This window comes from Protopterus annectens, chromosome 16.part0 (genome assembly GCF_019279795.1).
Source record: "Protopterus annectens isolate FY-2018-M chromosome 16.part0, PAN1.0, whole genome shotgun sequence".
NCBI lineage: Eukaryota > Metazoa > Chordata > Ceratodontiformes > Protopteridae > Protopterus > Protopterus annectens.
The window spans coordinates 57391133-57417228 of NC_056750.1; the positions used below are offsets into that span (position 1 = coordinate 57391133).

The 26096-nt window shown below is 38.5% G+C and overlaps 1 protein-coding gene across 3 annotated transcripts in view; it reads left to right on the forward strand.

Annotated features, from left to right (window-relative positions):
• Nucleotides 1-26096, forward strand: part of LOC122790732 (adenylate cyclase type 2-like) — a 1393058-nt gene that overhangs the window by 931762 nt on the left and 435200 nt on the right. For all 3 annotated transcript variants that reach the window (XM_044058316.1, XM_044058314.1, XM_044058315.1), the window contains exon 9: nucleotides 21681-21839. In XM_044058316.1, coding sequence (XP_043914251.1) covers nucleotides 21681-21839 — 159 coding nt within the window. The remainder of the gene's footprint in view (nucleotides 1-21680; nucleotides 21840-26096) is intronic.

The window sequence follows — 26096 nt, forward strand, 5'->3', positions numbered from 1 at the left end:
GTCAAGGCTGTCTGTGGAATCACTACATGTAGTAGCTAATAAAGGCTAACAAGTTCCTTTAATTATTTCCTGGGTACTAAAGGAGTATAATGTTTCATAATTCCCTGGTGCCTTTTATCTATTTATTCTGTCCAATGGCAAGGAAGCAATAAATGCCAGTGATTGTTTATTGCAAGCTAGTGTTGAAGAACCTATCATGACAAGATAAGATGTATTAGCAGATTAAAGATCGTCCTGCAAAATACTGGAATGTATCTTCTGGAGAGTCATATGGTACCTTCTCACTCTGCATTTAAAGCACAAGGTAGGGAAATATAAAATTATTTCCAGTCCATTTCAATAACATAATCTAATGTGAGCAAAACCCTCCTGCAATATATCGCATCCTGTGAAAAGGGTTGAAAGAGATGGATCTTCTGCATTTTAATCACATTCCTCACCTTCTCTTTCTTTCCCCAGGTTTCTTCTCTTTCCATGTAGTTGAGAAATTTTATAATTATCTGCCTGTAAATTGTCTCATCCACTCTGTCTATAACAACCAGATTATGGATAGACAGCATCTGAAGACAGCATCTTGCAAAAGCTGGATTAAGTTCTTTTTCATCCGATTCTTTAATCCCACCAGTCACAAATTATTGCACTGTAGGCTATTTTGCAAATTACCCATTGTATATAACAGTTTGGAGAGGGCCATGCACTGCTCCTGTAAGACAGAATATGCTTCTTGTGTTCTGTATGTGTACAAGCAGACCTCTAACTACAACCCCACTTTAGCACGTGAATATCAAATTTCTTCCTTAATACTGGTTGGTAACTGTTTCTATTTTCTAGTAATTTATTTATGAGGCTGGCTAATAAATCTAACTTTTCTTTCAGAAAGAGGTTTAGCCCTTTGTCATGGTGGGTTACCAAGGAAGTAGGATTGCTCTGTCATACTGGTGTGATTATGTTCTTGGCCCAGTGAAACTGTGCTGTAGCCTTAATTTTTATAGTTTGATGATGTTGTGTTATCCTTAGGTTTTGTAGTTAAATGATCATTGTGTCACCAGCATAGCTGAGGAACAATGGTTGATTTAAGTTTTACTAAAATGCTATACCTGGGCTAAGAAGCTAACAGAGCACGCTGCCACTATACTGAAAGGTAACTCTGTCCCCCTGTCCCAAACACACAAATAAAAAAATGGTATGCATTTTTTTGTTGGCTAACTTTTTGACTAACCTTAATTCAGAATGTCAGAACAAACATTAAGAGCACAACATATTAAGTAACACATTAAATCAACTTACAAGCTGAGAGATAACACATCCGTGAAGGAATGAAGGGTCACTAAATGATGCCAAACTACTGACAGCCAGTCTGGACATGTAACAGATCTCTTGCATGTAGCTACTAAAGCATTATACTACATTGTTTGAAATGTGCTGACAGTTCAACCAGCTTTGTCTACATGTGAAAAACAGTGTGTCAGTTAGCAAAGAGGATACAGATGATGAGCTGTTATAACCCTCCTTCCCATAGTCCTGGGTTTGATTCCCTGTGCCTTTACATTCCTATTGTGTATAGAGCAAATGTATACACAGAACCCCCAGTATGTGGGCACCATTTTTATTCCATTTACGTTTCTTTTCTTCTAGTGAGTTAGGAAGACTCATCAAATATAAAAAGTTATGCTCAAAATACAATGGATAAGTGTATAGCTTTTGTTTCATGATATAGGTCATTATTAAAAGCTTTTTATTTTTAAATTTCAGTCTTTCTCCATAAGTAGACTGCTCTTGCATAAATATTGATTCATGCTTTTGATGATTGTCAGTGTCTTTCCAAACCAAGGGCTACATCAGCAATGGACTTCCAAACTTAACACATACAAAATAAAATGAGCAGTGGCCGAAAGTATTAATCCTTTACAAAGAGGTACAGTTTTCAAGTACAATGAGAATCCTGTAAAACTAAAAATATATTCAAACTTGGAAAACTGGAGGATATGAGTCATTGTACAGGTTAAGAGTATGATGTAACACAAATTATACCATGACCCCCCCCATTAATATTCCAAAACGTGCACGCTGATTGGCCAGCGTGCATGTTGTAAATCGATTTATACTAATGGAAAAAGGTCCGGTCACCAGGACTTTTTCCATTAGTATAAGTCTCTTTTAAAACATTGTCTCGCTATGTTAAAAGAGTTTAACATAGTGACACAGGTTTAAAAAAAAGCAACGGAGATCTCCGTTGCTTTTTTTAAAGCTGTCTCGCTATGTTAAACTCCTTTAACATAGCGACACAGTGTGTAAAAAGCAATGGAGATCTTGCTTTCTCCGTTGCTTTTTTTTTAAACCTGTCTCGCTATGTTAAATGGGTTTAACATAGCGAGACAGCTTTAAAATAAGCAACGGAGATCTTGCTTTCTCCGTTGCTTTTGGCCACAGCTCTGATGTACTGCGTAGGCATGTGCAGTACATCAGAACTGCCGCGGATACCAGACAGCTGTGGAAGGGCAGCAAAGAGGCATTATACAATGCCATTATTTAAGAAAAGTAATTATTTCTTTTCTTAAATAATGTCATAGTATAATAGCAATAACCCACTTCTGGGTGTGGGTAATGCGGGATTTACCCCCGGTTGTCTTTGTTTGGTCCCTCGGGCTTTGCCCTCGGGTCCAAACCATGCCAACCGTGGGTAAATCCCACATTACCCACACCCAGGCGTGGGTTATTGCTATATTAATAAATGACTTCATAGTACACAAAAGGTCCCTCTTAACAGTCATAAAGCCTATACAGTAATACAGCTATGCAGACCCTGTGAACTTCAGGCCTATCAAAATGAAACCAAGGGACTAGTATCATGTATGTCTATATAAAAATATTAAAACGCACTTACCTAATGACCATCATTTTTATCTTCTCTGCTAAACATGCGCAATATATTAAAAAGGAGCAGAGTGCACTTTTTTTGGATCAAAACCTCCCGGCCATCTTCTTTTCAAACTCTTGAAATAATCCACATATTTCAAACCTGCACTGCAGGCCAGTGTAGCAGACATCTCAAAATTTATATGATCAGTATACCACCAAAGAACAACTACTGTGATTGATACACCTCCAAAGAACAAACAACTGTATATCCAACTTAATATGATCGATACACCACAATGGAAAAACTACTGTGTATCCAATTTAATATAATTGATACACCACCACAGAACAAACTACTGTATATCTAACTTAATGCGATCTATACACCACCACAGAACAAACAACTGTGTATTCAACTTAATATGATCAATACACCACCACAGAACAAACTACTGTGTCCCAACTTAATATGATCAATACACCACACAGAACAAACTACTGTATATCCAACTTAATATGATCTATACGCCATCACAGAACAAACTACTGTATATCCATCTTAATATGATCGATACACCACCATGGAAAAAACTACTGTGTATCCAATTTAATATGATCTATACACCACCAAAAAAACTACTGCATATCCAAATTAATAAGAAAAAACTACTGTATATCCACCTTAATTTGATCTATACACAACTACAGAACAGACTACTGCATATCCAACTTAATATGATTGATACACCACTACAGAGCAAACTACTGTGTATCCAACTTAAATTGATCTATACACCACCACAAAAAACTACTGTATATCCAAATTAATCAGAAAAAACTACTGTATATCCAACTTAATTTGATCTATACACAACCACAGAACAAACTACTGTATATCCAATTTAATATGATTGATACACCACCATGGAACAAACTACTATATCCAACTTATTGTGATCGATACAACACTACAGAACAAACTACTGTATATCCAACCTAATATGATCGATACACCACCATGGAACAAACTACTGTGTATCCAATTTAATATGATCTATACACCACCACAGAACAAACTACTGTGTATCCAACTTAATATGATCAATATACCACTACAGAACAAATTATTGTGTATTCAACTTAATTTGATCTATACACCACCACAGAACAAACTACTGTATATCCAACTTAATTTGATCGATACACCACCACAGAACAAACGACTGTGTATCCAACTTATTATGATCAATACACCACCACAGAACAAACTACTGTATATCCACCTTAATATGATCAATACACCACCACAAAACAAACTACCGTGTATCCAACTTAATATGATTGATACACTACCACAGAACAAACTAATGTATATCCAGTTTAATATGATCTATGCACCACCACAGAACAAACTACTGTATATCCAACTTAATATGTTCAACACACCACCACAGAGCAAACTATTCTATATCCAACTTAATATGATCTCTACACTACCATGGAACAAACTACTGTGTATCCAATTTAATATGATCGATACACTACCATGGAACAAACTACTGTGTATCCAACTTAATATGATCTATACACCACAACAAAACAAACTACTGTATATCCAACTTAATATGATCGATACACCACCACGGAACAAACTACTGTATATACAACTTAATATGATCGATACACCACCATGGAACAAACAACTGTGTATCCAAGTTAATATGATCAATACAACACTATGGAACAAACTACTGTGTATCCAATTTAATATGAGTAATACACCACCACAGAACAAACTACTGTATATCCAAATTAATATGATCGATACACCACCACAGAACAAACTACTGTGTATCCAATTTAATATGATCTATACACCACCATGGAACAAACTACTGTGTATCCAACTAAATATGATTGATACACCACCACAGAACAAACTACTGTGTATACAATTTAATATGATCTATACACCACCATGGAACAAACTACTGTGTATACAACTGAATATGATTGATACACCTCCACAGAACAAACTACTGTATATCTATTGCATGACAAGTTAGTAAAGTATGCTAATGCATTTACCACCACACAACAAACTACTGTGTATCCACTGTATGACAGATTAGTAAAGTATGCTAATGCATTTACCTCCACACAACAAACTACTGTGTATCCACTGTATGACAGATTAGTAAAGTATGCTAATGTATTTACTGTCACAGAACAAACTTCTCTGTATCCATTGTATGAAAGATTAGTAAAGTATGCTAATGCATTCACAGCCACAGAACAAACTACTGTGTATCCAGTATATGACAGATTAGTAAAGTATGCTAATGCATTTCTAAATCTATGAAATAAGAAGTAGTGAGCATGTTAATAAATGCAAAGCAGAAAAACCTTGATGAAACAGTAAAGACAGTTTAAATAGATTGTTTCATAATGCAATGCTTCTCTGGTCATGTGCGTAATGCTGGTTGGAAATAATACCAGGATCTGGTATCATCCATGTAAAACAAACATTTGAGGAGGAAGCATTAACTTTTGCACCTCTGTTTTTCAAAAGGTCACTTAATCCATGCTCCGTGTCTGAGGATTCTTTCTACAATACCTATAAAGGAAAAGTGCAGTATTTGCCAGAATAAAATATAGTGCTACCAAGACAGAGAAATCTCCGAACAAAAGATTATTTCATAAGATATAAACATCTAATATAAGACAGTTAAAGATCAGTTCTGCTGAAATGGCATGGCTTCAGTAACCAGAGTGCAACACAATGGAAGTAAATTGGAATTACATTACAATGGTAATATGTGTTACTTTTAAAACTGTAGAAGAGCCCTTCCCTTAATAAAACAAAACACAACATACAGACACATATACACATGATTGTTGCTATAACTACCTAACCCACTTCTAATATTACTTTCACTTGTCATGCTTGCAGCAAAATAAATAAATAAATAAATAAATAAAATCACCATGAAATATATTCTTGGTGGACTCATATGAGCTGCAGTTTCACTACTGAGATTTCTACAGATACATTGCATGAACAATTATTAAAACTTCCTCTAATATTGAGAATGAAATAAAACATGACTCAGCATCACTGCATACTGGAATCTTTCATAAAGTAACATTAAATTGCAATAAAATGCCTCCAACAGAAAAAGATGTTCAAAAAGCAAAATATATTAATAACACTAGCAATTCAAACCACATACAGGCACTTTGGAATTTCTGTTTATCATGCTTATCTCCACACCAAAGCACCCCTTTACCTTAAAATTGGTGAAAATCATACAGCATTTAATTACAGTATTTAATAGACATAATATCTATGCTGAATTGACTATCATTGCTTTAACTATGAGCTCCATTAATTTAATTCATGACAGACAACTCATAGAGTGACAACCCTTACTACAAATTATTTAGTGCTAATGTAACATCACAGCAAGTGTTCCGATTAATTTATTATCAGTGTAGCAAACTAATGAACAAAAGTGTGAGGAATTAGCACGATTATAAATTTAAATGCATTCAATTTCCAAAACATGTTTAACTGAATATATTGTTTAATGAGTCATGAATGTTAATGAAAAAAATACCGTTATATGGAGTTTTTATTTCCTTTAAATAATGTATAACTTTGTAGAGATACACTTTCTGAAATGTATTTTGTAACTGCTCTAATAAGTGTGATAGGAATATACTATTCATGTAGGTTAGCTTATAAAAGGAAAAGCATCCCTCACCCCTAGAACAGTTCAGATTCAAAACAAGGCAAACTAGATAAAGTAATTATTCCTTTAATTCTATTTATCTAAAAAGTAAAAGCAGTATCAATAAAATTATTCACATTATTATTTATAAACTGTCTAAAGCATGTATTAAGTAACATTTAACATTCGTTGCTAGGATTAACTGGTATTAATTTATTAGGAGCAGTAGTAGTCTTTCAGTTGTGTCTATTATGTCTTAGTAAAAGAAAAAAAAAACATTAATCCCTTATATAGGCCTAAAATATTTGTTTCTAGAATATGTTGTAACGCTGACACTAAATAGGTTGGTAGATGCAACTTGTTTTACATAACTTTTAATTTGCAATCAATGTCTGATTGGAGGTGCATTTTGTTGGTCACTTTTTTGTGTTCATTGGTTCATTTTGACCTACATATCTATTTTCTATCAAACGCGTTGGAGCACTGAATCAGCATCAGGACGTGTCAGAAGAAGATCCGTCATCTGTTTTGGAAATGAAACATACAGTGAATGACTAGTTACATAAAAGGCAGAACCCAGTTGGAGAGTGTGAGAAGCATACTGTTTCATTTCAGCTGATGGAACAAGTGGTATCCTGCAAGGTCAAGCATGTGGTCCTGTGTTCTTCAAAATTTTCTGTTCTTAAGTCCATGTAGTCAAATGTATTGATCATGACTCATGCAGTCTGATATCTTGACATAAAAGTATTCATATTTTATTGTTACATATTTTGTTAATCTGGTTGCCCAACTGGGTCAAGACCTATTTTCTGCGGTGGCCTATAACTGTCTAGTTAAGTGAGTTTCTTCAAGTCATAGCATGGGCAGTTTGAGACTGAAGGCGTCAGCCCCAGATCATCAAGTTGAAACTTGTTAGGAGTCCATATCTGTAATCATCTGTATTATTAATTTAGAGGTTACACAGCATTTCAGTGTCATCCACAGATTCTGCATCTCAAAAGACTGCTGAAGTAGTATGCACTCTTATTATACTCACCATAACCTGCATGTCAGTGTCAGAAAATGTAATACAGTATCCTTTGTGGAACACGTGACCATTTGTAAAAGCTGTAGCATGTAGGACTACCTCTAAAAGCAGATCTCGTTTTCATGTAGCATCTTCCCAGGCATTTCTTTTCCTTTCTTTTTCCTTTCTCATTACCTACAATAAACGTGTATATGCTAAATGCACCACTGCATTTTTTTTAATTCAAATCACCATCATATTTTTTATTATAAATTATCCCTCTTCTTATGAGGTTCGGGACTGAGCCTCATTTGAAGCTTAAAATACACCTCTAATAACTTTTTTTTTCATTTGAGTGGGAAACATATACATTCCCCATAAATATGCCATTTTTCCTAAAACATGGGTATTCAGCATGTGAGTCATTTTCCGAAATGATAAGTAAAAACATTTCTAGCAAATTAACATTTTTTATTTGTTTCATTATTTCTCCCCACTGACTTATTACACTTTCATACTCACCAAATGTCACGTACAGCATCGTTATTTTCTTTCTTTTGAAGTATATTTAATTTATCTCACCAAATCCATTGCACTTCATTTTGTTTAACTGTGGACCCATTTTTAACAGCGTTTTGATCATTATTATTATCTCATTTATCTATCCCTTGTTTTATATTTATTAAAAGTAAATCATCTGTATGGGCGGCCATGGTGGTGCAGTGGTTAGCATTGTCACCTCACAGCAACAGGTTCTCCGGTTCGATCCTTGGCTGGGGTGCCTTCTGTGTGGAGTCTGCATGTCCTCTCTGTGGTCGCATGGGTTTCCTCCGGGTGCTCCAGTTTCCTCCCATATCCCAACGACATGCTGTAGGTGGACTGGACACTCCAAATTGGCCCTAGACGTGAGTGCGTGCATGTGTGTGCCTCCTGTGGAAGGTTGGGTGCCGGGCTGGCAACTCGACACTGTAAAACTCTACTACCAATCATGAGCAGACAAGTGATCAGCTGCAGTGACCCCCTAACTGGGAAAAGAAAGAAGAAGTAAATTATCTGTATATATCAAACATAATGGAAGTGTAATATTTCCTTCCATCTCACATCTTGTTGCCCTCATTTTGTGCATGCATGTATTTGTTGCTGCATTTATTTCTAATATGAATACCCACATGCTCATGGGGCATCCTTGTTTTATTCCTGTTTTGATACCTTCTTTTTTTCCCATCCACCCATCTATCATAACTTGCACTCATGAATGTTAATAACATTTATTACATTAATATTGTTTTCTCATATGTCAGATGCTTCTAAAATGTAACACATTGCTTCATGGCTCACATTATGAAAGGTTTTATCTACATCACATGCTGTCAGTTTTACTTGTTCATTTTCTTTCAGTTGTTGTTTGTCTTTTTGGCTTTTCCCAGTTAGGGGTCGCCACAGCGGAACTCCAGTCTGCTAATGATTGGCAGTCACTTTTTATGGTGCTGAGTTGCCAGCCTGACGCCCAACCTTCAGCGAAGGCACGCCCATTTACACATGTCTTTCGGAGGCTACTCGACCATGGGGAGGATATGCAGACTCCACACAGAAGGCACTCCAGCCAGGAATCAAACAGGAGAACCTCTTGCTCTGAGGTAACATGTTTGTTTTCTTTCAGTATCATCACTAATACTGCTCTCACTACAATTAACATTCCTTTTGCCTTTCTTCCCTTTAATTGCTATTGCTGCTCTCAGTACAATTAACATTCCTTTGACCTCTTTTCCCTTTATACCATACATCCTTTCTCATTCTACCTCATCTAATATTTCTCTAGCCTTTTTGGGAGTATGTTTATAAGTATTTTATTATCAGTGTTCCCTATTCTCCAATTAATATTCTGGTTTGTATATCTTTTGTTTCATCCTTTCTCCACATAGATGTTATCACTCCATCAGATATGTCTTCTTCTGTTATACCTTTCTTTATCAGTTTAATTCATATTTTCTTTTAAAAAATTATCTTTCGCCTTTATTCATTTTCTTATGATACCCTTAAATTATACCATCTAATACTGGTGCAGATTAATTCTTAATTTCTATATCACCTTCTGAGTGATTTCTACTGTTCTATCATTTTCTAAAATATTCCTTACTTTTTCTGATTTTTCATTTAATATTTTCTTACTAATCAGTTTCCTCTCTTTCATACATTTTCTCTACATAATGTTTCATCACATCCATAGTATCTTCTTCTTTGCGTTTTGACTACTTTACCATCTGAGGCAGTATCTATCCATCCTTCTCTCATTTTTACTTCTTTTCAGAAATAAGTGGAAACCTCCGCTTTCTTTCCTTTCAAAAAAAAAATTGCTATGTAATGTCATTTCTACTTTTCCTCTGTTTTTGTCACGCATGCGTTTTTCTGTTTCCCTTTATCTGTTACTTTCTTTTTCTATTTCTTTCTCAAATTTTTGTAAAATGTCTTTATATTTCATCTAATTTTTTTAAATTCTTTCCAGTTCGAAATGTATTTTTATATTTCTGCTTATACACTACACAGCACCATGTCCAGTTTTAATAAAATGTCCTCTGATCTTTGTATAATCTCTTTACCCCTTCTCCCTTATTTATTCATAGGTTCATAGGTTCATAGGTTCATACTAGGCTAAGTTCATAGGTTCATACTAGGCTATCTGCCCTAGGGCATTTATAAGCCTAGCCAGAGTGTGTGTGGCTTTCACCACCCCTTAGGATGAGAATACTATACCCATTCGTTTGCTGTGCCTCTGTCCAGCAGTGACACAGAGATGATTCCCGGGGTAAACCTACGATCTCCCATCCACTCGTCAAGATTTCTCTTGAACAGAGTCAGTGAGGAGCTCTGCCTCACATGGACTGGGACTCTGTTCCATAGTGTAGGGAGTCTCTGGGTGATGAATCTGTCCCTCCAGCATGTCCTATTTATATCCGTGTTGAGGTTTAAGTCTCTTGTTCTCGTGGCTCTGGTGGATTTGGATTTTTTGAGGTGGAGCATGTCCATTAATTCTGGGTTGGACATGGCCTTGTATGTCAGGCACAGATCACCTCTGAGCAGATGGTATGCGACTGAATAGAGCTGGAGTTTCTTCAGTCGGGCAGCGTATGACATATGTTTGAGTCCCTTTATCCTTTTGGTGAGGAACTTTTGGGGTCTTTCCAACTGCTGCAGGTGTCGGGTAAGGTACATTCCGAATGGGGCGTTGTACTCAATCATTGGTCTGATAAGTGAAGAGTACAGGCGTACAATGACCTCTCCTGATCTGGATGTGAATCCCTTCATGATCAGGTGGGCAATGTAGAAGGTCTTCCTAACCACTTTGGCAATGTGAGTGTCAAAGAGAGGTTACTGTCAACTTGGGTCCCCAGGTCCCTGATAACTTCTTCCATGTTTAATGGATTACCACCTATGTGGTAATTAGGGTTACCTGGTTTTTCCCAAAGGGTATGACTATACATTTTTGGCATTTAGCTTAAGGCCATGGCTCTGGCACCAGTTATCCATTTCTATGAGACCTCTCTGGAGGATGTCTGTGTCTGATGGAGTGTCAATTATGGTGCCCAGTTTGCAGTCATCTGCAAATTTTGTCAGCCACAATCCCCTATGTTTGCCTGCACTTCAGAAAAATAAATGCCGAATAAGAGGGGGCCCAGGACTGAGCCCTGTGGGACACCGCCGGCTTAGAGTCTGACATGGCACCAGCAACTCTAACCCTGTGGGTTCTGTCCTTGAGCCAGTTTGCAACCCATCTTGTGACATATGGGTTTACATCTAAGCTGGTGGCGTTTCTATGATGCCCGAGTGGGGTATTGTGTTTGCTAGGTCAAGGTAGGCTGTGTGAACTGCCTTACCCTCATCAATGGCCTTAGTGACTGTTTCAAAAAAGTCGACCAAGTTCAAGAGGCAGGATCTGCCCTTGACAAAGCCAAATTGGGTAGGATCCAGTGTCTGTAGGTCCCCAATGTCTTTATTTATGAGTTCCATTATGATCCTCTCCATAGCTTTGCAGACAAGGCTTGTCAAGCTTATGGGGCGGCAATTTCCAGGGTCCGTAGAAGCACCGACTTTGTGGAGTGGGACCACAGTTGCCGTATGCCATTCTTTAGGTCGTTGGATCCTGTAGTAAGGCTAAGATTAAACAGCAGCCTTATGTGTGGGTTTAGTTCCTCATTGAGTTCGTGTAGCACACAGACGGGGACACCGTCCGGTCCCATTGATGCTGTGTTTTTTGCTTTAGAGAGAGCAGCTCTCACCTGGGCATCAGAGATGTTTGGGAGGCAAGACTCTGGTGGGATAGATATTTCTCCTTTTGGGGGGGAGGGAGAAATTAGCACTGAACCTGTCTGCCAGTATGTTGGCAATGTCTGTGGGTTCAGTGATTTTTGTATCATTTTGGACTAATTCTGAGCATATCTGGGAGTTTCCACCCAGGTTTCTAACATAGCTAAAGAAGGCCTTATGATTGTCTTTTGTGTCTTTAGCGATTTTTCTCTCAAAGTTGGCCTTGGATGATTTTATGAGTGATCGTAGCTTTTTGCTAGTATTGATCACAGATGCCTTCCCTTTTAGGGATTTTGCTCTGTCATGTAGTAGCTTTCTCCTCTTGTTGTAGAGCTTGTTTATGGCTGGGGTCCACCAGACCGGGCGCCTGCCTTTGGTGGAAAGGGTCTTGATTTTATTAGGGATTGCTTGATCCATACATTCCTGGAGGTGCTCGTAGAAGGCATTTGTAAGGGTTTCAGCAGTGTGGGTTGTGGTTTCCACTGGCTCGGGGGCCTTGAAGGATACCACTCCAGTCTTAAGAAGTGTGAAGTTTGCTTTTGAGAAGTTCTTCGCTGTGGTCTTTTTTGCTGGGGTTGGGGGTGGGCTGTGGATCTCCAGTGAGATTAATTTATGGTCTGATCTCACCAATGAGGGATATACTTGCGGTGTGGAGCATTTTGTCCCCATGTTTGTGATGATCAGGTCTAGTATATTTTCTCCTCTTGTGGGAATGGTGACTAGTTGTTCCATAGCATTTGAGTTTATGAACTCCAGGAACCTTTGGGCTAGGGTGTTGGGGCTTGAGTAATGTTCCCAGTCTATGTTTGTGTAGTTGAAGTCACCCAATATGATGGTGTTTGGAGAGACATTCATACTCTCCAGTGTCTTCAGGAAGGCTGTGTGGGTTTCCTGAGTTTGAGAGGGTGGTCTGTAGCATGCTACAAACTGTAGGGCAGTTTTACCTATGGTTAATTGCACCTGGATGGTCTCCGATGCCTCGTGCATTGCCACTAACCTGGAGGTGTGGGTATCCTTTATGAATATGGATACTCCCCCTCCTTTTGTGGTTCGGTCCGGATTTTGGGGCCGGAACGCATGATATGAGGTATAACCTGAAAGTGCTGGGGTGCTCTCAGGAGCCTTGAACCAGGTTTCAGTCACAGCACAGACATCGATGTTTTCCATACTGAGGAGGGCTTCGAGGGCATGCATCTTGAGGTTTAGACTTCTGGCATTGAGCAGTATTACCCTTAGTTTTTTTCCTTTTTTGTGTTCTAGGGTGGTAGGTTTAGAATTTGAGCCTTGCCTAAAAAAGGCACTATGGGGGTGGCAAGAGCCTTTGCCAATATCCGGAAGCCCAGGGGTGACAGGTGCAAGCCGTCCCTTGCGAAGCAGCGTGGCTTGTCAAGCATGTTATCTCGTTGTCCTCCCCTGTTCTAGCCCTCACTGCTCTATGATCTGAAAACCCCAACATCTGCACTGCTCTTATTTCTTTCATGTGTTTACAGTAAACTACATGATCAAATTCAGCCTTAGAAAATGCCAGTTTATAAGTCCATTCTTGATTCTTTCCTACGTTAATGTTCCACATTTTGTTAATTTACATAACATCTTAACATCCGGTCTCATTTTTCCTTTTCTTTCCTCAGGTTACAGTTAAAATCTCCTGCCACCACTCTTGTCGTATTTATTAAGGCATGTATTTCATTTCTTCAGTCAACTGTTTTCTCTGTTATATTAGTATAAACATAAATCACTATTAATCTTATATATTTTTGCCTCATATCACATATCACTACCCTTCCTGGCACTGCTATTGTTGCATCTCAAATTCTTATTTCTTCTCATTTCCTACTAACCAATTTGCCCCCCCCCCCCCATACTGCCTGAACTCTTTTCCTTCGTAACCTCTTTGTTACAGCTGGTATCTAACAAACAGAAAACATCCATTTTCTATTTTTGCACCTTTCTGCAACCATCATACCTTGTATATAATTTCTCTTCACATTTAATGCAAACATTCTGTATCTTCCTTTTCCCTTTATTTGAAGATCGTTTGTTTTACTTTCCTTCTTCTAAGTCTCCCCTCAATTGATTTGATATCTTGTTCTCCCTTCTCTACTTCTCCATGTTCTTCCTTTTCACGTTCAAAATTACAAATCTGATCTCTTATATATTAATAACCGCCCTTTCAACCGTAATTTCTTCTCTTATTATCTCTTCATCATTTAATTTTTCTTCCGTATCCCTTCCTCTTACCGCTTTCTCTTTCAACATTTTCTCTAGTAATATTTTCCACTATTTTTCTTCGGTGCTTGTCTCTTCATCTATTCTTTCCTTTTCTAATATGAGACAGTCAGCCCATGAGCGTTCAAATTCTGTAACTTTTCTACAAAAAAGGCTTTCAGTTTTTTTTGCTGTTGGTCCCCTTCCACACACATTGCCAGACCTTTGTTTGTTACTTTCTTGTACTAAATAAATTTCATCCCCACAGAAACAACATGCTTTGGGTTGGCCCCTGCACCTAAGAGACCCTCTCTTACCTTTCTCAATTGTTGTATTTAAAATGTGTTAAAACAATGAGTGAGAAGGTCACTGAAAAACCAATTAGTAAAAACAAAAATGAAAACTCCAGCAAAGCTAGAACTTCCACTGAGTGACCTCCCAAACCTCTTGTATCAGAGGCACATGGGATATATGCAAATGAACCTTATGAACATCAGGTGTTTCAGCTCATGACGTTGTTTTTACTGATTGGTTTTTCAGTGACCTTCTCAGTCATTCTTTTAGTTTGTTGTTTGGGATATTTTTGCAATGACCGTAATGATAATGGACATCAGATGGGTATAACAACCCTGTGTTTCTAATGCTTAGTCAAACACCCTGCTTGTGCTGTGCTGATGAGGTCATAACAAGGCCGAAATATGCATATCCACAGCTAGTGGGGTTTGGCTTTATTGGCCTGAAATTGTCCATTAAAACAATGAAACAAGTCATGGGCATTGCCAATGAGCTGAAACACCTGATGTTCATAAGGTTCATTTGCATATATCCCATGTGCCTCTGATACAAGAGGTTTGGGAGGTCACTCAGTGGAAGTTCTAGCTTTGCTGCAGTTTTCATTTTTGTTTTTATTTAAAATGTGTTGAAATTTCCCACCCTTAACATCTATTGTTACCCACATTTCTCAACCCTGAGTAAATACATTTCTTTCATCACGTTTAACTTTATGTACTTTGCTACTTAGTGAAAGGAAAACAAACCATTTTAACTCATACTCATATCTATCTGAAGACGTAACTGCACATTTATTTTATTTTTTAGTTGTAGTCCCATGCTCCAAAATAAATAGTCTTTCCATGGTCCTGTGCTATTTCTTTTTTTAGTCTCAGTCATAACTTTTTCTGGAAAGTTAAAACTTTCAAATGTCATTTCGCAAAAATGTGAACCTGCCAAAGGAATTAATGCTCTTACATCTTTAATGTTAAACCCTAGTAGCAAAGTAATACAATCCATAATGTCATACCTGTCCTCACTGCCATCACTTTTACTTTTTATTCGTACCACTGGTCATCTCTGTGGCTCTGGGGAAACTGCATATACTTGTCACCTCTTATTTGGATCTGCCTGGTTCATCAAATCTATCAGCAATTGTGTCTTCAGTCCTCCATTTTCTGGCTTTGTAGCAGTTATTTCATCTCCTTCTCTTTCCTTCAGTAAGTTTTCTCTTGCTCCTCCCTCCAATTCAGCTGCATTCTAGTCCATCTTGGAATTCTCAGACGTGCAGTAGAGGCCTCTGTCACCACCAAGCGGATCCAAAGACTGCTTAACTTCCTCTCATCCAAACAGCATTGGGAGGCCCCTGGTGTCCTGGCCAAATTTCCCTTGGTCAGTGTGAATATCACTTCAGGTCTCCTCTGAAAAAAGGCTATTGGCCTAGTATGACTAACCTGATCACCGTGTGTAAATAAATAAATCTGTATCATGTCACGCCTGTAGATATATTCCATTTTCTGTACGTGCTTATACACAGTTAATGCTTCTTCATAATGCTAACTTGACTTTGGTCAAATGTTTTTCATTTGGATGTAAAGTAAACTTAATATTTGAGGGTATTAAACTGGACCATTGCTGATGATAAGCATATTTTCTGGGACTGGAGTAGTGTTAACAACATTTGCAGGAAAATGTCCAGTAGTCTATTCAAAGAATGGCAAAATCTTGGTGTGTGTGCAGTGAAGTTCAGATGATATTACTACCCCTTGCCTTTTGTACCCTGAAAAAATCTGCAATGGCTGTCCCTAAGCTAGAGGGAATGAATGTACTCATAAAGGAGGTTATTAAAGAAGATACGACTGAAATTACAAAGGCGAGATTGTTTTGATGCTGATATCATAGTTTCTAGGTTCCTAGGTTCATAGGTTCCTAGGTTCATAGTTGTGTACTAGGCTAATGGCCCTGGGGCATTTACAAGCTTAGCCCATAGGATTACCCTGGCATCATGCCACCTGACTTTAGTTCCTAGTGCCTCTGTCGAGTAAAGACACTGGAGTGATCCCTGGGGTGAATTTTGTATTTCCCATCCACTCATGAAAATTTCTCTTGAAGAGGGTCAGCGAGGTGCTCTGTTTGACATGTATGGGAAGTCCGTTCCATAGCTTGGGCAGTCTCTGGGTTATGAACCTGTCCCTCCACTACAGTCTGTTGATTGTGGTAATGAGGTTGAGGTCTCTGGAGCATGTGGTGCGGAGGGATTGGGATTTCTTTAAGTGTAGCATTTCTAACAAAGCTGAGTCAGACATGGCTTTATAAGTCAAGCAGAGATCGCCTCTAAGCAGGCAATATGAGACAGAGAATAGTTGGAGTTTTTTTACTCTGTCCATATAGGACAAGTGTTTAAGGCCTATGATCCTCTTTGTGAGGTACATTTGTGGCCTCTCCAGTTGTTGCAGGTGTCTAGTGAGGTACATTCCAAATGAGGCATTGTACTCGATGATTGGCCAAATGAGGGAAGAATAGAGAGAGAAAATGACCTCTTTCTTCCTTGATGCAAAACCTTTAGTAATGACATGTGCCACATAGTGGGACTTTCTGACCACAGTGGCAATGTGATGGTCGAAAGAGAGGTTTTTGTCAATTTGTGTTCCCATATCTCTTAAAGCACCTTCTGTGTTCAGTGGACTCCCATCGATGTGGTAATTTATGGGAACTGGGTTTTTCCCAAAGGGGATGGCGACACATTTTGGGCATTGAGCTTAAGGCCATGGTTCTGACACCAGCCTTTGGTCTCAGTGAGGCCTTTCTGCAGGATGTCATCATCACTTGGGGAGTTAATAATGGCTCCCAACTTGCAATCATCTGCAAACTTTATCAGCCAGAGTCCCTTCGTGTTCGCCTGGACTTCTGAGAAGTAGATACCAAACAGGATGCAGGACTGATCACTGTGGGACTCCACTCATGACTGGTTGGTAGTCTGACTTGGAGTCAGCTACTTTCACACTGTGGGTTCTATCTGTGAGCCAGTGTGCAACCCACTTAGTGATATAGGGGTTGATGCCTAGCTTAGTGAGTGAGGAATGGTATCAAAGGTCTTGGTCAGATCAAGGGAGGCTGTATGAACCACCTTGCCTTCATCCACAGCTCTGGTGACTGACTCTTAGTCAACCAAGTTGAGCAAACATGATCTACCCTTCACAAAACCAAACTGTGTGGGTTCCAGAGTTTGGAGATTCTCTATATCCTTGTTTATTAGGTCCATGGTGATGCATTCCATAGCTTTGCATATCAGACTTGTTAGGCTAATGGGGTGATAGTTCCCAGGGTCTGTAGTCACTCCTCCTTTGTGGAGAGGGATGACTGTAGCAGTGCACCATTTGGTCGGGACAAAGCCTGAGGTGAGGCTGTGATTGAACAGGGTACACAGGTGAGGTGCCAATTCACTCTGTGGTTCATGTAGAACACACCCAGGGATATTGTCAGGTCCCCTAGAAGCCGTATTCCTGGCTTTGGATAGTGCTGTTTTAACCTGTGCAGCAGCATTACTGGGTGCCTGGCAATCTACTGGTATTGTGATTGGTCCTTTGGGGGGAAGGAGTAAAGTCGGCACTGAATCTGTCGGCCAGTATACTGGCAATATCTGTTGGCTCGGTATAGGAGGTAGCGTTGTGCAGTAGCTTAGATCAAATCTGGGTATTGCCATGGAGGTTCTTTACATAACTGTAGAAGGCCTTGTGGTTGTCTTTACTATCTGCTGCAATTCTGTTTTCATAGCTAGCTTTAGAGGATTTGATGAGGGATCTCAGCTTTTTGTTGAGGCTGATAAGGGAGTTTTTCCAGTCTTGAGACTTCACCTTATTCTACATCAGTTTCCCTCCTTCTGTTGTAGAGTTTGTTTATGGCAGGAGATCACCAGATTGGCTTCCTTTTTTTGGAGAAGAGCATCTTGGTTCTATTGGGTATGTTGAGATCCATGCATTTGTGTACGTGTTCATACAGTGCATTGTTGTATGATTCAGCAGTCATGCAACTATTCTCCATTTGCATGGGGGCCGTGAATTTAGCCACCTCTGTTCTTAGGAGCCCAAAGTTAGCTTTGGAGAAGTTTTTCATGGTGGTTACCTTTGCTGGGGGGTGTGAGGGATGCTGATTTCCAAGGTGATTAGTCTGTGGTCAGATCTAACCAGGGAGGAGTTGACTATTGGTGTAGAGCAATGGTCACTCATGTTAGAAATGACTAGGTCAAGGATGTTGCTACCACTATTGGGGATAAAAACAAGCTGGTCCAGGATATTGGAATGAATAAAGTCCAAGAAACATTGGGCAAGTGTATTGGTACATGAGTAGTTTTCCCAGTTAATGGAGGGATAGTTGAAGTTGCCAAGTATGAGTGTGTTAGGTTGGGCCCTAATATTTTCCAGGGTGCATAAGAACATGGACTGAGTGTCCTAGGACATGCAAAAAAGGAAGACACCAAACAATTGGACTCCAGGAAGCAACCAGCTGCAAAAAATGAAACGCAATAGTACAAACTTCACTATAAGAATGTATAGAACACCTGAATTAAAAAACAGCCCAAAGCGACTGAATGACCACAGTTCATGATAAACATTCAAATGATACATATTAAACATAAATGAAAACCAATAAAAATAATAATAAATAAAAATAAAAATAAAAATGAAAATGAATGTGAATGAGAATGAAATTCAACCCAATATGTTTTTCAGTTTTAAAATGGGCATAATACTAATGCAGTCGTTAATGCCTGGATATTCTAATTTCATTTCATTTCTCCTATGTCTAAGTGCACATCCAATATCTTTCCATACCTATCTACCATAATCTGCTGGATGACACTAAACTTAAAACAATGCCCACTATTGGTATCGATATGCCTGTACAGAGCATTTCTTCAATCTAATGTCCGACTGATGCTCAATAATCCGCTCCCTTAATGCCCTACAGGTCTTCCCAATGTTAAGGCTGGACACTGCATACACATTGCCACATACACAACACTCGTACTGTAACAGTCAAAATGAGCCCCAGGTCTAACTGTGACTCCAGCCACCTTAAATTCCGCACCAGTCACATTGATCAAATGACAAATACTGCACCTACCACACCTAAAATTACCCTTACTCTTCCAATAATTGTTTAAAGGCCTAAAAACACATTTGGGAGGTCTCCCCAACTTACCACTTACCAACTGGTCCAAATTCAACAATTTCCAATTATTGATAACAATCTCAACAATGTAAGGCGCATCAAAAGAGTAAGTCGTAATAAAATATAAAGGATGGTCATTACTAGCCCGTGTACAAGATTCTTCACATTCAGAATTAGTGTCCCCCATAGGAGCATTAGTTACATCAACATACTCGTGTCCAGTGCCAGGCTTCCCTTGTAACAGAGCCCAATATGTACCATTGGCCCTCTTTGATTTAACTTCATCTGCAATACAATCACACAATGCTACTGGATAACCACGCCTAATAAACATTAGTTTGATAAATTCAACTTCCTTAAAGAATTCTGCCCTGACCATCTGTCCTTTAACAATTGCCTTCTTCTGATGGTCAGGGTGACAGCTTGAATAACTCAAATAGGAGTTTGAAAATGTGGGTTTTCTATGAATGGTAGATGTCAATTCAAAATCACCAGGGCTAACTGCTAAATGAACGTCCAAGTCCTGGGACATGGTTGGGGACCTATAAAAGGCTACAACCTGAATCGCTGTCTTACCCAGTGTTGGCTGCATCTGAAGTATTTCTGACGTGTTATGTTGGGCTACTATTCTGGAGGTGTGCGCATCCTTTATGAATATGGAAATAGCACCACCTCTGGAGCTTCGGCCAAGTTCTGGGGCAGAAAGGTGTGGAATGAGTTATAGCCTGGTAGTGCAGGAGTGCTTTCTGCTGCCTTGAAGCAGGTCTCTGTTACAACAGAAATGTTGATGTTCTCCATTTTAAGGAGTGCTTTGAGCAAGTGCATTTTGAGAGTTAGACTTTTAGTGTTGAGCAGCATGGCCCTCAGATTGCATTTGTTTGTAGCTGTTACAGTGGTAATTTGGTCTTTGGAACACCACCTAAAAAAGGCATTATAGCAGTGGCAAGAGTCTTGGCCAGTATCCAGAAGTCCAGGGGTGACAGATGTAGGCCATTTCTGGCAAAGCATCGAGGTCTGTCAGTCATGTCATCCCAGGCAGACATATATTGGATCCCCTTAGAATGATACCAGAAACTTTTCTGCTTGTACTGTGGTATCATTCTGGGTGATGGTAGGATGCTGCTCAGGGCTTGGGTCGTACCTGCCTGGGCTACATAATCCGAGAGCTCCTCCATCTCTCTTTTCATGTAGTCCAGGGAGGTAAGATAAATATAGATTCTGATCTTGAATAACTATCATGTACAAGCAGCAAATTACAGAGAAGTGTATTTTAAGGAACTTTTGATCCATTCATGATATAATCTGTTAAGCATAAAACCTCCATTCATTTCCTTGCTCTCTTATGAAATGCATTCAGTGAAACTATGACCAGATGATAGTACTGCTGCAGGAAAACTTTAACCAATAATATGATACTTTGCTACTGTATCACTCATGTTTCTGAATATTTCTGCTTCTCTGTTCCTGTTGAATAAGCTAAGTTGCATAAAAATGGACCCCCCCCCCATTCATGAAAAATGCATACATTTCTGATGTAACAAGAGATCTGTTTGTGGTGTCATTGTTTCTCCCATGATAACAAGACATGATGGCACAACAGATGACTGTTATCTTAAAAAGGACACATGTTACAGAAAGATAGGCCAGCTCACAGGATGAGCTAGAAGGAATGTAGCAAATGAGTTTGTTGACTTTTTTAATAATTAAAATCAGAATGCAAGTACAGTGTTTAAAAATTAGAAACAGAAAAATTCATTTTTTGTTAGGTAATACAGCATAGATGTTTTTCATTTACAGTTTTATTTTTCAGGTCTTCCCTTTAAGGATAGCAACACACCAGAGGATTTATAAAGCTGCCAAAACAACAAATATGTCAGCATAATGAATACAGAGCTATGTCTAAATCCTTTTTATTTAGCCATTTTGCAAAATTTATTTCAGATGTTTCATAGCTGTTTAACAAAATTTATGAACTGTAACATAAAGAAAAATACTAGACAGAAAACTAAATATATTTTGTTTTAGGAAAACAGGCTGAATATTATATAAGAATGTTAACAGAGTGGTTAATTGATTCATCAGTGAACAGGTATGATAATGCTTTCAATTTCTATTTGTCTTTTTCCTAGAAAACTTCGAGATGCCACAGGGGTGGACATCAACATGCGAGTGGGTGTTCATTCTGGTGATGTCCTCTGTGGGGTGATTGGGCTGCAGAAGTGGCAATACGATGTGTGGTCACATGATGTCACACTGGCAAATCACATGGAATCAGGTGGTATTCCTGGGTAAGTATTTTATGATCGATAGCACTGTGTCAGTGTAGCAGTACTGTGGTAGGCTGTTGCAGAAAACATACCTATGGAAATGTTTCAAGATTTGATAGTGATTACTACAGTTAAACTTAGTATATAACTACTACCTCTGAGTGAAGTTTTAGAGTACAAGGTAATCCTGTTATTGAAAATAATCAGAGAAAGTGAGCTGACAAGTCTGTGCAGCCATGACATTCAAACCTCACACTGGGACTGTAAAATGAAGAAGATTCTGGAGACCTTGATTACTGTTGGCATAATATGGGAGCAAAGTTAGAGGGTGGAGATGAGACAGTAGATCAGCAGCAAAAGGAAAAACTAAAGGGATGCACATATACTAATGAAAAAGATGTTATACACAGGAATAGATAATTCTAAATAATAATCCTTGTTAAAATATGCAAAAGGATTTTCCTACATGTGGCTGAATCATAAGAAAGAGTTATACTTTTCTGATTATTCAGTTATTAAAAGCATAACTTATAAGGTGTAAAAAATGTTTTTTTCCAAATGGCAAGGTCCCCTGCATAATTAACACCTCTTCAGCTTATATATATATATATATATATATATATATATATATATATATATATATATATATATATATATATATTACGCCACCAAAAACCCTTTCCACCGAACGCCACTCCATCAACACGTATTCAGCAAAATTCACTTCCCTGATTCCCTGAATACTTAAAGGGCAAATAAATACTTGCCCCGCAACCCAACAAACCTAAATCTAGTTAAACCAATCCCAACCACAAATGCACATCTCAGAAAAATGTAGGTATGCCATAGAAAATTACAATTTCAAGATTTCTGAGGAAGAAACACAGTTTTGAAACTATTGTTGTTTTATCCAGTCTTTTTAAATGACTCTAAAATGCTTTCTCTAAGAACAATCAAGCACAAGCTGTTTATAAACCAGTTGCAAAGTCACAACTAATCAAGAACACAGTCTACTTAACAAATAACTGCACACACAAAGCAAGCATGTTTGCAAAAGTGCATACTAAATAACTCTGTACACCAAAAAAGTGTTTTTGTCACTAGCGCAAGTCACTTTCTATCCTTTGTCTGCTCCTTTACTTATATATTTAAATTCAATGGTCACACAAACCTGGAGAAAGGAGAAACTCCCAATGTATCCCACATCAGACTCACACAAATAGTGAACTTACAGTGCCTAATTCTTAACATTATGACCTGTGAACCAGTGTAATTTTGAACATTGTGATCCAGCAGTAAGTATTTCACTAAATGGTCATTGATCACTGTCAGAGAAGTCTTCTAGAACCTTCTAGAAATACAGTAATACTGACAGGACTCTGTGTATCTCGAATTACATAAAAGTGAAAAGTGATGGCAGACAGTAAAGTGCTACTGTGCCACTTATATGTCCTTAACTAGGCTCCCTATGGGCAGTTTGTTGCTGTATGCAACGCCACTTGGCACATCTTGTGTACAGAAAAATGCAAACCAATGTGTGTATAAATCAATTGAGCTTTTCTATTTGAAAACAAGAGATATTAAGATGTGATGTGAATTTGTAAACAAAGCATTATCACTTTGCAAGTTTCTGTACACATGAGATTTATACAGTGTATACTATTTTACAATACAAGAAAGTCTAGTAAATTGTTAAAAAAGCAGAATCTGTAGAGTTTTGCTATTAACGTTCTTTCTGTGACAAAGGGACATAATAATGCTATTGTATCCACATGAAGAATAGCATATGAACAAACATAACAAAACTAAGACATGCAGCTGACCACTGACAAATTAATTTGGATCTGCTTAATGCTTTATCAAACTCCAGATTAAGATATCTGTCAAAGGAAAGGTTTGCTTACTAACTATGTCTCATGCTTGGGATATAAATACAATACAAGACTACTATGTAACTCAGTGACAAAAATTATCCTTGCATTGTGATTTTATTCCTAATTTCAAGATGTTACCCCTTTGTATTGACATTGTGCTCAGTTTTATTAGAACACCGGCCCAACTACTGATGTAAAGGAATGCCTTTGCCAATATGAAACACATAAAAAGACCTCCTCATTTTAGCAAAAATGAATTTGTCTAAGTTCTGTCATAAACTTCCTATGTAATGCACCTCTCCTAATAAACACCCATGATACATAGGAGCGCATTTGGGTTGGGTTGCATGGCTAGGCTTATAAAAACCCTAGTGGTTGTTACCATAGAACAGGTATCTTTACTGCAACATAAAAAACAGACAATTATCACTAGTCTAGCACATCAGAATTTATACCACTCTACAGGCATAGAGATATTACTACAAGGAAGTCTTCTTTTTCTTCTTTCGGCTTTATCACGGTTAGGGGTCGCCACAGTGGAACACCTGTCTGCTCATGATTGGCAGTGGAGTTTTACGGTGTTGAGCTGCCAGCCCAGTGCCCAATCTTCCGGAGAAGGCACACACATGCACACACTCACACCTAGGGCTGATTTAGAGTGTCCAATCCACCTACAGCATGTCTTTGGGATGTGGGAGAAAACCGGAGTACCCTGAGGAAACCCACGCGACCACAGGGAGGACATGCAGACTCTGCACAGAAGGCACCCCAGCCAAGGATTGAACCAGAGAACCTCTTGCTGTGAGGTGACAACACTAACCGCTGCACCACCATGGCCGCCCACTACAAGGAAGTCAAATATTTATAAAAATAAGTTTCATCTTGTGTCACCTACAAATTAATCAAAATGTAACCTTATCTAGTGCCTAACTATCGTCTGAACTTTCCTCCAGGCAAAACTTTCCCCATCTCATTATGGCTCTAATCTATTGCCAGAATATTCTTCCCATAACCTTCTCCCACATCTCCTGAACTCTTGAAATTCCCCAAAGTATATAAATCATTACTGTAACTGGTTCCTCACAGCACCGACAGCATCATCAACATTCAGTGATCTTGATATGTATATTTGGGGGTCTGACACCATCTGTGTATTAACCTCATACACTGGTCCACATGATCATTACTGACCTCTGCTGGCTAACCCTTTGAATCATTTCATCCCATTCCTTGGGTCAGAAAGTAACCTCTTCCTACAAGGAATACCTCACTTTAAGCCTGCCCATAGCATTTCAGTTTCCGTTTGATAACTATATCAAGATCTAAGATTTCCTTCATACAGTTTTCTACTCTTATCAGGTATATCAATCTCAGAATTGTGTATTGTATGCAAAATTCCCTTCCTAACTAGAAAACGTTTGATAGATATTCTCTGTTAGTGAAATTTCAGCCATTCCGCTTCCACTATATCATGTCTGTTCATAACGGTAGTCTGTTCCTGAAGCATGTAGCACCTTGTTCCACTAGGTGCTAACAAAATAAAATCATCTCTCCTATTTAGCCCCTTTCTCTGCCACCATTTCTAACAGACCTTCATGCAGTCTTAATCTCTGGATTATTCCACATTGTTTTCATCAAAGCATTAATAAAAACTCATTTAACTCCACATCTTCTCCAAGAAGTTGAAACATTTTCCTTTTGCTATTGCACCACTCTTTGCACCACATTCTCTGCTCCGTGTCTCCTAACGTTCCCAACCCCTTAATCTAATACATCTTCTGAGGCCTCTAATACTCTTCTCAGTAAAAATGATGCAGTGCAAACCTGCACTAGCATACAAAAATCCAACATACCTCCTAGCTGCCTAGTTAGCCACAATCTGTCTTTAGCAATTCTGCTACATATGCCATTACACACTTACTGGTCACACTATGTTTGGACCTCATGATCGCACTGACTCTTGTATTCAGTAGGTACATGCATGAACAGGTATAGCATTATCTGCAGAATTGTAATCTGCACAGGCTTAATTTTCCCAAGAGGAGTATTTGCTTTTGCTTACTATGTTCACAGATGTCTGGAACTTTGTAGCATTAGAGCATCATAATTAATTTTTACCATTTTCTCCCCACTCTTACAAACCCTAAGACCTTAGTATTTCCTTCCCCTTTTTATGAATATTAAATCCACTACTAGAGGACATTCTGCCTTCTCAACCCTCAGTACTACCATTTTGACCTAATTATACTCTAAGCCTGAAATCCTTTTAAAACTCTCAAATGTATTTCCTGCCTCTGGTAAGACAAAGTGTAGTTTAGCTATCATTCAGAAAAAGTTTAAAAGCACCGTATCTCCTAGATGGGTCTACTTTACATTACCGAAACTACACTTTACCGACACACAA